Raw genomic sequence first — 12,453 nt, 5'->3', positions numbered from 1 at the left:
AGTATCAACGTAGACAACAGAAAGTTGTTTCTTGACAGGTCTTCGTTACAATATTTTGTTGTTAGATAGCACTAAAAGTGTCAAAAGCTAAAGTTTCTCGAAAAATCGGTTATTTAAATTAAGCTCATTAACATCAGTCAGTTTTTATTATTTATGCGTGGTATAGTCGTATTCCAGTAATTACTATTCTAAACGAGGCAAGAGGTATTTTTAACGAGCTCTTAGACAGAACAAGGCAGAAAAAGAAATGATTTCTTGATTAGTTTTATCAGAATGTTATTTGTCACTATCATAGAAGTTAAATTGAGAAGAATTCTTGAAAGTTGATTTAATTTTTATTTCCGGTATCAATAGAGGCGCTTGGTCGTTCATATTTTTAATAAAGAATAGATCTCTTCGAAACAAATTAGGTTAAATTAATATCCAGTATCAATGGAGGCGCATGGTTGTTCATACTATCGACAAAATGTGTGTTTTTTTACAGCCGCATGTTTGAGTAAAGTTCATATTCTTTACAGTAAAGTCCAAATTCTTTACAATAAAGCCCAAATTCTAAAGCAAAACTTTGTTAAATAGAATAGTTCTATTTTTATACAAACATTGTGTAATTTTCATGTCTGATATTAATGGAGGCGCCTGGTTTTTCATGCTTCGGACAAAATCAGCGCTCTCTTACAGGTGCATGTTTAACCTTGGAAATGTCTAAAGTCTTAAATTTGTATTGCCAAAATAAGAACAGTTCTCTTGCAAACACAGGTGTCGAAATCAGCACAACAGTCGAAATCAACAACCCATTATCAACCTGCAAAGTAACACCAAAATGCTCTTGGTTGGAGCTATAATTATTCGTTGGGGAAGTTAAAGGTTGTGTTGCACTAGTAATATCACAGAAAAATAGGGTACAAACAAAAGTCGACTAAGGACAACCAAGATGAGCAGAAGCTCTTCATGTGTTCTGTGACAACAAAGAGTTTTAGTGGAAAAGAGCTAGCTGGGTGGGTTTTGAATTGTGTGAAATTCGTGATTGTAGTACTGTTTGCATGTATGATTTACATGTAGCAACTGAAATGCACTACCGCAAGTATCCTCACAACCCATTGCGCTGAACGAAACAGTGTGTGCGTGTGTAAAATTAAGCATAATTTCTAGCCTTTCTCAGTTTACCGCTGCCACATGGGAAATTTGAAACGTAGCAGGGATACCATTGGATTCGGGTAGTACTCGTAGGCATAAATGAGAAGCTACGCTCTACAAGCACACGTCAACAACCGGTACCGTGGGGGAAGGCATCGGGCGAGTTATCTGTAATCGCAGCCACAATGCTGAAGATGAAAGGAGCCTCCCCTATCCCCTTAAGGAGACTAATGAATAGCTCGAAACTGTGCAAATGGTTTCGGAAGGCTGTTTCTGTGAGATTTACACCACCCTAGGGCGATGTGTATGGTAGTGTTGCGGAGCATTGCGAAGAATGCCGTTTCAATTCTATGCTAAACATACATTTTAATTTCAAAGCTTCTGCAGATTTTATTCCTTAGTACGTAAGAATGCTCTGATGCTGAAACAGCCAAGCGGCAAGCTCACCGAATAACGTATAATGCTGTGACATTTTGCTTTCCGTACACAGTGAAGCAAGGACGTAACCTCATTCCCATGGATCCGAACGGTTCCAGTGATCCGTACGTGAAGATCAAGCTGATCCCGGATGCAGACAACGTCAAGAAGAAAACTAAAACTATTCGCGCCTCGCTGAATCCCGTATGGAACGAAACTCTTATATTGTAAGTTTCCCATGACAACAGCTAATGAAAAAACCACATTTTGCTGAAAATCTGTACCTGCATTCCCACAGCGATCTCAAAGCGGAAGATAAGGATCGACGCTTGCTGATCGAGGTTTGGGATTGGGATCGTACCTCGCGGAACGATTTCATGGGTTCACTCTCTTTCGGTATCTCGGAAATCCTAAAGAACCCGGTCGATGGGTGGTTCAAATTGCTCACACAAGAAGAGGGCGAGTACTACAACGTACCCGTGCCTGAGGAGGGTGCTGATCTCGTGCAGCTCAAGAGCCAAATGAGGGTAAGTGGTGAAGTCCGTAGATTTATGAGAATGCCATCGAAACGTTTGATTATCGTTACACCCACAGAAGACATCCATCACGAAGAAAATCCCGATGATGGGAGATAAGGATGTACCGCATAATATGACAAAGAAGGACGTCATCCGCGCAACCGACTTTAACTTCCTTATGGTTCTGGGTAAGGGCTCTTTCGGCAAGGTCATGCTGGCTGAGCGTAAGGGCACGGATGAATTGTACGCGATCAAGATCCTGAAAAAGGACATCATCATCCAGGACGACGATGTTGAGTGTACAATGGTGGAAAAACGCGTCCTGGCACTCTCCAGCAAGCCACCATTCCTCGTCCAGCTACATTCCTGTTTCCAAACTATGGTAAGTAGAGCAATATATGATAAAGGCAACTCGTTACTTCTTGTCTTAATATCCATATTCGTTTCGTTTTTTTAGGATCGTTTGTACTTCGTCATGGAATATGTCAACGGAGGCGATCTCATGTTCCAGATCCAGCAGTGCGGCAAGTTTAAGGAACCCGTAGCCGTGTAAGTACTTTTCGGTGCGCAGCGCAACCCCGCGCCATTAGTATGAGAAAATTGAGTAGGAATGTATTAGTGGGACGATGAAGCTATTTTGATAAGGTTCTATGTTTCAACCCAGTCTGGCGAACAATGAAAAGCGTGTGAGCGAGCTGGTTTTTATGGCGGCTAATTACCGTTTCGGTAATTCACTTAACATCTTTCGGAGTAGCTCGTGCGCTTCCAATAGCTCCATAAATAGCTACTCCAATGACGAACTCACGGGAAAGTGGAAGGAGTGGTGATCGATTAGCCGGTAGCTAATTGAATGATGGTGCTTTGTTTTGTTTTCTTTCGCACTATTACCGGACCAGCAGTGTAACGATGTTGCGATGATTGTTTTGGCCTCTTAATAACGTCGTTTTTTTCACGACTTTGAACAGGTTCTATGCGTCAGAAATCGCCATCGGTCTGTTTTATTTACATGCGCGTGGCATCGTGTATCGTGATCTGAAGTTGGATAACGTGCTGCTCGACATGGACGGGCATATCAAGATTGCCGATTTCGGTATGTGCAAGGAGGGCATCATGGGCGACAAGACGACAAAAACGTTCTGTGGCACACCCGACTACATCGCGCCTGAGGTAGGTCTACTAGATTAGATTAGAAGATCGCAGTAACCCCATATTCATATTATTCCTTCGTGGCACAGATTATTCTGTATCAACCGTATGGAAAGTCAGTCGATTGGTGGGCCTACGGTGTACTGCTGTACGAAATGCTCGTCGGTCAGCCGCCATTCGATGGCGAGGATGAGGAGGAACTATTCGCAGCCATCACTGACCATAATGTGTCCTACCCTAAGAGCTTGAGCAAGGAAGCCAAAGATGTTTGCAAGGGGGTAAGTAGTTTCTTCAGAATGTGCTTCCTTCAGAATGATGAATCCCCACGTTATTTTTTCTATCTCTCTGTCTATCTTCTCTTTCGCCTTTCTTCTGATCAGCTTCTGACGAAGAACCCCCAGAAGCGCTTGGGCTGCGGAGCTCGTGGAGAGGAGGACGTTCGTGCCCACGCCTTTTTCCGGCGCATCGACTGGGAAAAGATTGAGAATCGCGAGGTTCAGCCACCGTTCAAGCCAAAGATTGTGAGTAGTCAAGACCGCCTGGAAGCACAAAACCGCCGGTCAATAACTATCGCTTTGTTGTTGTAGAAACATCGCAAAGATGTGTCGAACTTCGACCGGCAGTTCACGTCGGAGAAGACCGATCTGACCCCAACCGACAAGCTCTTCATGATGAATCTCGATCAGACGGAGTTCAACGGTTTCTCATATCTCAACCCCGAATTCGTGCAGTACGTCTAAGCGAACAAGCGGGAGTTTACCGAAGCGGCATTTGCATACCAGCACCGAGTCATTCTGACGGTATGCGTGGGAAGGTTTTCCAAACGACTTCGTTCTTCCCAGTTAGCACTACCTTTCCGTCAAACTTCCTTCCATTTCGTTTTATCTCGAGAGGTAGTTGAGCTCAAGTGTAGATCTTGGAGTTTTGAGTAAGTCGTCGATTTGTTGTTATAAGGTTTGTTTTATGTTCGAGTTTTTTTTTCATTTGCTGTTCTGTTACTATTGCTCGTACACCCATCCAAAGAGATTCGTAAGTTATAAGTCTTAATCATAGTACTCGTCCGTGATCGGAAGCTCTTTGGTTGATCCATGTGGATGCATGATTTGTTTGGCTGTTGATCAAACGGCGCATTGAGTTGTTGTTTTAGCATTCATTCACTCTTTCCCTCTCTATGGTCTTCCCATCGTGCGAGGGATCGTTCGTGATTTCGCTACGAAGCGTAAAGTCTAAAAAGTCTTGTCTATCGTAATGCGCGAAAGAAGAAAGTGCTGAGAAGTAGTCGGTTTGTATTTTTGCTTTTGATTGTTATCGAAATAAGTATGTTTTACGCAAGCAAAACTCGTACTTCTATGCGTTTTAAATCCAGAATCCCGTGTAATTCCTGTACATGTGTAGCTAGCAAATAAGGAAGGCACCGAGGATTTGTCTATTCGAGATCCATCTGCTCCGGCCTTACGAGGAAATCTGATTGCCAAACTCTTTTAACTACTAATATAACTTTTACACTCATTACCGTGAAGCATTCGCAGTTCAAGTCACCTATGGCGTAAGCATTCCAGAACGCAGAGCGAGCAGTTCGCCATCCCGATTCGCTCTTCGGAGAACCGGTGACTTTGACGGTTCCGGATCGCTCACACTTTGAATCATCTGCACCTTGTTAAAATCTACACACTTTTATACTATTAAAATATATACATGCATACGAAACGAGCTCATCAGGATGAGCACCTGACGCAAAAAAGACCTCCCCAAACATGGAGCGGACAAGAAGCGATTCGAACTCACGAGATAAGCAAGAACGTTAGTTTACAATGCAGAGATTAGGCGATTCTTTTCCAGCATCCAACAATAACCACCTGTCAATGTACACCCAAAATCAACTTGCCCTGGAGCCATGCGCACCGATCACGCTTTATTTGCCACAAGTGTATCAGTACTGCAACCATTGAGTGGAATATTAAATGTACGAAACCAAATAACAACGGTAATCATATCTACATCTATGACCCTTGCTGACGAAGATTATCTCTTGGAAATATAAGTAAAACCACACCTTTAGCAGTCACCAGTCATTCTCGGTCGATACCGCTACCAGGGAAAGGGGAAATAATATACAATTAACCATACAAAACACGTAAGACAGGATCAAACCATGTGTAGGTCTCGTGTGCACTAAGAAAACACCACTTTTTCACTATTAGAGCGTTAAAAGCAGCAACTCTTATCGGCCCAAAGTGTCAATGGGTTATCCACGTTCACTCTCCTTGAATAAGCGCAACATGGCTCGAATTACGACTCTTGATGTAGTAGATTAAAGGATATGGATAATCCCGGCTTGAACTACTGGACGATACCGAAGGCATTAGCCAAAAACACAAAAAAATGGGCAATGGGTAGGTTATACTACATGCTTTTCTGGTGGATGGGACAGTTTCGGAGTTCGGAACAACCCGAGGAGAAATACTCACGTGCCACAGATCAACAATCAATCAACTGAAAGCACCAACATCCGTGCACGCGTTCGCGATTACTCGGTAGAATTGTCGAATACATACCCGTTTTAGTAGCAATAATAATAATAGTTATAGTAACATAAATAATCATAACTACAGCAAAGACAGCGAGAGAGATCGGAAGAATGACAGCGTGAGAGCGAAAAAACAAGCTAAAATGAGATGAAGAAACCGTTTTCAATCCCTTCCGGCACTGTTTAGTATTTCAAGTTTTCACCATCTTTCTGGTATGGACCATTCCCAAGCACGAGTTTCATGGCTTGGAAATTTCAACTAGACTAGCAGTTATTTGCAGGAGCTTCCGTTAATCCGCGTGAACATTTGCACGCAACTTTCTTCGAGCATGACCTTTGGCACGCATCAACCCAGCCTAGAAGCACACCTTTCTACACTATTGAAACCAGTTTAACGACAACCAAAAGGAGCTTTAATCTTGCAATTTACTGATATAAATAAATCGTATAACGACAATGTGAGGTAATACAAAGGAAGAATAGTAGAAAGGAAGGATTAGGAAACCAGATACATTTCCAAGGGAAACCCTGTTACATGAATAATGATAATATTGATATCTCAAATGTTTCAATTTCCCCTTGCCGGTTCCGGTACTACGGCTAAGAGCCGGCGCAATGCGTGGACCGTTGAAAATGGGATACGGCAACGTGGAGCAAGCAAATATTTAATACAATAAACTAGAGAGCAATTCAAAGCACAGGGAAGTACCAGTCACATGAACAAGTAAAACATAACAACCACAACATTTCACAGTTATCACCAACTTGACCATCAGCTTTCGGACAGCTTTCGTCTATACTGCACAGAGAGCAGGATCGGAACAAACATACTTGCACCCCAGCATGAGCAGCATACACCTGTAACAGGAAACAGTTTTACAGACATTGTACCGTGTTGGAATTCTTTTCCAGCCATACCCGGTGTGATATGAAGCGCGAAAACAAAACACAATGCAAGCCTGAGGCCAACCACGCAGTAATCTACGTCGGTTCTACCGGCTTTACTTATTTCGAACACATTCACTGCACAGGGTTCACTAGGAAGGGAAAAGCAATTTATTCACAACATGGATACATACATACAAACATATGATATATAACAAAATAATATATGAATATTTATATACACTAGAACCACTCATACAAAAAAAGGAAGTCGATATTTTCAACACAATCGCAATGCGCAATCGTATTCTCTTCTAGTGCATAAAGATAAATGGCGCATGAAAAGCATGACGTGGATCAAACTTGTAGCTTAAGCTGAAGTAATACAGAAAGGCCATAGGGCGTACAGAAACATTCGTTTAGGTATAAACGGTATTGGTACTAGGACAAAGAAACGATGGTAAGGCGCCGCAGACACCTTGATGGATCATATCAATTGCAAGAAATGGGACAGAAGAATGTTTACTGCTACGAAAAGGGAGTTGAAAATGAAGGAACACTTGACGTGATTGGACAGTGCATGTGATTGGAATGGCCGCAGGAGGATTACAATCGATAGAAACGAATGAGAACGAAAATGACAATCTATATAACTGTTATAAAAGAGAGCCAGCTGAGGACAGAAGCTGCGCCATTTAGTTTAAACGTGAACCTAGAGAAAGCAAGGTTAGCAACAATGCCGGCTAGATACATTAACGAAGGATAATAAGCCGTACTCGACATAGTCCAAGTCTGACCGAGGCCAACCAGATCGTCTTGGTTGACAGCCAGGATTGGCGGCTTGGCAGAATAAACTCACGTACTCTCGGTAATAGATCGTGGCTGTTTGCTCTGAACAAATCTGTGCAATCTGTATACATTCCTGCGTAGCGAATAGCAGCAACATAAATGGAACACGTTGAGGAGCTGAGACGTTTTTGGAAGGAATTGAGTCAGCGATCGGCAAACCCCGGAAGGCAATCATATGGAAGAAGAGAAAATATGTGAAAGTTAGCATCTGCAGAGCGCAACCGCAAAAAATGTAGTACCTTGTTTAGTTCATTTTGGAGCCTTGCTGTCTCTGTATGCGATAAACCGTTGCTAGTGATTAGTATTTAGTTATCGATTAGATTTGATCTTGTTTTTATTCCGTGATGATTCAACTCTAGTTACCCTGAGTTAAACAGGACTAGAATCTATACAAGAATTCGAGTTATGGCTGAGGATAACATATAACACAAGTCTTTACCAAACCGAAGGCTTGTTCTCGAACAAAGTCCATTCAAGATATCGACGTTTCAGGCGCGAGTGTTGAGACGGAATATGTTATGTTGAGGTTGATTCCTGCTCTCTTGCCATTACTATAATTAAGTGATCGGTTGTTAATCATATTTCTGCAAACGTGCAGCCTTTACGCCATCATTCGGTTATCATTAGAATAGCGAGTACTGTGAGCATACTGTGAGCAATGTAAGCAAGCATTCATTATATCTTTGTACGAGTTTAAGTGGATCTTTTAGACCCTTTGTTCATATCGATAACTTTTGATTCCAATCTATAAACACCGTTGAAATTGAGATTCGTTGCTGCGTTAAGGAGAAGGGAACACTCTAGAACTCGTTGGACGAACTGCAACGACGTAATCGACACAATCACACCCGTGAACAAGACAAACCATTAAACCGCGTGAAAGAAGCGCTACTAACACACCACAAATAAACACTTTAGGCGCGGAGCAGCTTTTTAGAAGGTTTGATGAGAAACCGTCGTTCCAACCACATAGATCCCAAAGGCATTCGATATGTACTGAAAGCCGGATACGTAGCTGAATTGAGTTTTTCCCTCCCTAATCGGCGCCATCATTGTACGGTGACGGTGCGGACTGAACGGAAACCTACCGACTTCTTACACTATACATGTATCAGTCAATCTAAGGCCCACTGTGCGGTTTTAGTTGCGTTGGTAGTCGTTATGAAAGAGCTAGCCTATGACGTAGGAACTTACACCCTTACCAGGTTTCTCTGAGCCTTTCAGATTCTTCGTAGTTTTACCTGTTTATTTTGGCCTCCGGATCGGATCTATAGCTAGTTTAGAGAGTGTCCAACCACCAGCCACGACCGTATGCGGACAAAAGGACGTGTTGGGCTGGTGGGAGGACTTTTAAATTTAACCCACCCTTCCTCCCACCAAGGCCCGCTTCCTGACGCTTCCCATCAGGTGCGGTCCGACCGTGACGAAAACCGTGAGTGAAGTAGAGCTGTTGATGATGAAGAAGAAACAAAAAATATACATTAAAACAAAACAATGCTTAAAAGACGCAGCGGGGAGAAATGCGTGTAAAAAAAAGACAAATAATAAAAGAAAACCAACATATAACAACCAAGAGGTATTTACACCTTGTAAAAGCAGTGACTAAAATATTGGACGATAGCGAATCGGAAACAGAAGGAAGGAAGGAACAAACAAACAAACAAAAAATAAGAAAAAGAGAATGGTCTACATGAATCGCCCAATCGTTAAATGAAACAAACAACAGTCAACCAACTAAACATGCGAGTAACGAGATCCCCGGAAAGGGGCTTCGCGAGAATGAGGTTAATGCAGGATACAATTTCTATTTCACCACTGCCTTAATTTTTAACAAATCTATAGCAAATCAAGTGTTGTACGAGCGGAAAAGCGAACAGATGGTATGAAATACTGCAATGGCGGTTGAGTGCAAAGTGCAGCAAAATCGTAACAACAAACAGGATTGCAACGCGGGACACGCGGGTGGCTCTTTAAGGAAATCAGTGAGAACAGACTTTACAATTAAACTGATGTAACAAACATGAAAAAAAAACATACAAAAACCTTCTAGCGTAGGCAACACTATTGAAATAAGGAAGCAGAAGCTATCGAGTGGGGGCGATTAAAATGAGAATGAAAAAAAAAACACAACCTAAAAGTGAGATGAATCATAGAGTCAAATCGTAGCGATATTGTAACAATGACAAACACTAAATAAGAGCTGTATGCCGTAAGGGAAACAAAATGGCGGCGTCGTATATTTCGTCGATCGTTGTATTCTTTCGAACATCGTCTTGGGTGCTGCATCCGAGCTCTATTTTCTCTCAACCGATCGGTAGAGGCACCATAAAGCAACACATTGAGCCTCAGTGGACTAATATTGTGCAAGAAGCAAAAGAGAAAAAAAACACTAGACAAAACTGAAAAGGTATAGATCGCATTGGCGCAAGAGAGGGATAGAAGCTAATCTTAAGCACGGGTGGCACTTTCTCTATCTCTCTCTCTCTCGATGCTCACAAACAGAGTCTCGTATAAGCAGACAAGCAAAACAAAAAATTAAACATCTGAATGTTGATATTGCAGAATGCAGAAAGGGCAATTTTTAAGACAAGCTACTCGATCACACACCCACGCCATCGAGAGGATCGAAGGGCAGCAAAAGGTGGAGAAGGAGTAGGAGAAGGAGAAGAAGGAGAAGCGCATACACACATATATTTAAAATCGAACCAAAATTTACTTTTACGTGTACCACGATTTTCGAATAGAAACTTCGCACGTGTATCTATTGCGATCGAGCATGTACTAGCGCTTGGTCACGGGGCCGAGCGAGGGCAGGCGAATATAATTACGACCTTTCAGTGTTTCTGTTTCCATGCAATTCAAACACTTCTCATTGTTGTGATTCGATTTTGAAGCTAATATAGAGTGCTACATCAGCTGTATAAGGATTAAAGAGAGTAAAACAAAAACGAATGAAAATCACCATCAAAACATACCAAAATACCGTTTCGCTTTATTTCATTGATGACCTTTGGCTTATTCGCGTTGTAGAAGAAGGTTCTCCATTCGCCATCCATTTACGGTAGTTGATGGGATTCGAGCAATGCTACGAATGGTTCGTCGAGTTGGCTTGGGAGGAAAATCTCCGCCCGACCATCACTTTCCACCGCTATCATTCTGCCAGAGCATGCAGTGTCGTCCTTTGTGGGTTTTGATCCAGTTTCCGAGCTGACGACATCGCAATATAAACCTTCCTTCAGGCAGGTGTATAAGGGGGCTTTCAGAGCGAGAGAAATCTCCGCATTCAAAGCGACGAATCCCATGCGATCGCGACAAAACGCAAGCTGATTCTGCCCATTATCGGTCCACGCTCGTACACCTGTTCCATTTGTAGCTTGCCGGAAACGGAGCATTTTCCTTACCACAGGCCATCGGTGCTCGCAAATCCACGGTCGACGGCACGTGCCCGTTGGATCGATCTGTACCGGGGAGATGTGTCCTTGCGAGTCACTCGGAGGACCTTCGGTGGTGTTGGAAAACTCGTAACTGCTTGCGATCGAAGCCATACCGTACCGATGGGCCAGCATAAATGCGAGTGCAATCTGATAAGCTCGTCGATTGCGTCCTGAAACGACCCAAAGATCACCATCTGCATCCGGGAGACGTTGAAGGCGCGGATTGCTGACGTACACGAGTGCTTTTTCCCGGGGGACATACCCCAAACGGGTCCCCAAATGGACGAAGTAATGAAAAGGCTTCCGTTTCAGCAACACGTCACCGATGTCGTAAGCAAAGCGATCTTGCGCGATCACACCAAGCTCGGCGTAGTCCGTCCAGCGAGCTTGCAGAGACGCGATCAATCCACCCGTTGTGGATTCATGGTGTGACAGATCGAGACAAATGAATGGTCTTGAGCCAGGTGGAAAAGCGCCCTCAACCGTGCTGAGATTGTCCAACTTTGAGAAAATGGCGTGTAGATCGTGCGGCCACATGTGTAACGCGGAATCGATGAAAAATCCAGCCACACCGAGCGCTAGCAGTCGGTTCAGGAAATCAAGGATGCGTTGGCGAACCCGTAACAGGCTGAGATTCAGATCAGGTCGATCCTCTTTCCAACAGTTGCGGAGTTCGTGAGGATCGTCTAGATGCACGATCCGACAGGCGTCGTTGAAATCAGCCGCTTTGAAAGGAGCATCAGGATAGTCGAGTGCTGTTGGGTTGACAATTGATCCGGCCGTTCCACGTGTGGGTGATGAACTGTCCACGTGGGCTCGAGCCATGTGATTTAGCACAACCTCGACCAGCACACGTACACCGGCTTCATTGCATGCTTTCACAGCTGATCGAAGGGCGAATTCGTTGCCCGAACGACTCGTTAGCTTGAAAGAAATGGGTTCATATCGATCGACCCAAGACGTTCCATCACGCACTTCATTCACAGGTGAGAGTTGCACAGCGCCAAACCCGTTTGGACCGAGGTAGGTTCGACATTCGTGCTCGATATCCGCGTAACGCCATTCAAACAGCTGCACGATGGCATGATGACCGCTTTTAAAGTGTGGATTAAACTGCGCCAACGCCACCGAAATGCACAAGAGAAGTAGCTTGACCGATGGGTAAACCTCAGCGTGCATGTCACTGTGATCAGATGCTGTCTCGATGGAGTACTGAATGCATCGAATGAATCAGACTGGTGATGAAATGTCGTGTTTATCGATGGATGCGATCGTTTGCAATTTCCGAACGCGTTTGCGATTTGAGCGCGGTTACGCCGAGTAATTAAAGCGAGCAAGGTCGAGCCGCCTGAGCTGAGGTCTAGGCCGAGGTCGGGCAAACAGTTTTTGTGACAGATGACCCAAATGTAGTGTAATCTGAACAAGCAGGTATCATGCATGATGCATTCGTCCGGAATTTCCGTGCCTACGGTGAGAAAAAGGCATAAAAATGCACAATTTGACAAATTGTGAGATAACAGGGCAATTGTAAAATATGAGAAAG

General features: G+C 43.5%; 2 protein-coding genes across 2 annotated transcripts in view; one reads left to right on the top strand and one right to left on the bottom strand.

Moving 5' to 3' along the window:
- The window catches only part of LOC128720256 (protein kinase C, brain isozyme), a 42,111-nt gene extending 38,156 nt beyond the window's left edge, over positions 1-3,955 (top strand). The window contains exons 6-13 of the mRNA XM_053813916.1: positions 1,625-1,778; positions 1,850-2,078; positions 2,146-2,451; positions 2,527-2,618; positions 3,035-3,236; positions 3,305-3,493; positions 3,596-3,736; positions 3,803-3,955. Of these exons, the coding sequence (XP_053669891.1) occupies positions 1,625-1,778; positions 1,850-2,078; positions 2,146-2,451; positions 2,527-2,618; positions 3,035-3,236; positions 3,305-3,493; positions 3,596-3,736; positions 3,803-3,955 (1,466 nt within the window). The remainder of the gene's footprint in view (positions 1-1,624; positions 1,779-1,849; positions 2,079-2,145; positions 2,452-2,526; positions 2,619-3,034; positions 3,237-3,304; positions 3,494-3,595; positions 3,737-3,802) is intronic.
- Positions 3,956-10,532: 6,577 nt separating this feature from the next.
- On the bottom strand, positions 10,533-12,089 carry LOC128730205 (alpha-amylase 4N-like). Its single transcript, XM_053823237.1, has one exon. It carries the CDS (start codon positions 12,087-12,089, stop codon positions 10,533-10,535), a length of 1,557 nt encoding a protein of 518 aa, XP_053679212.1.
- Positions 12,090-12,453: the final 364 nt, after the last annotated feature.

The sequence above is a fragment of the Anopheles nili genome, chromosome 2, assembly GCF_943737925.1.
Source record: "Anopheles nili chromosome 2, idAnoNiliSN_F5_01, whole genome shotgun sequence".
Taxonomy (NCBI): Eukaryota; Metazoa; Arthropoda; class Insecta; order Diptera; family Culicidae; genus Anopheles; species Anopheles nili.
This window is presented reverse-complemented; position numbering and strand designations above follow the sequence as displayed.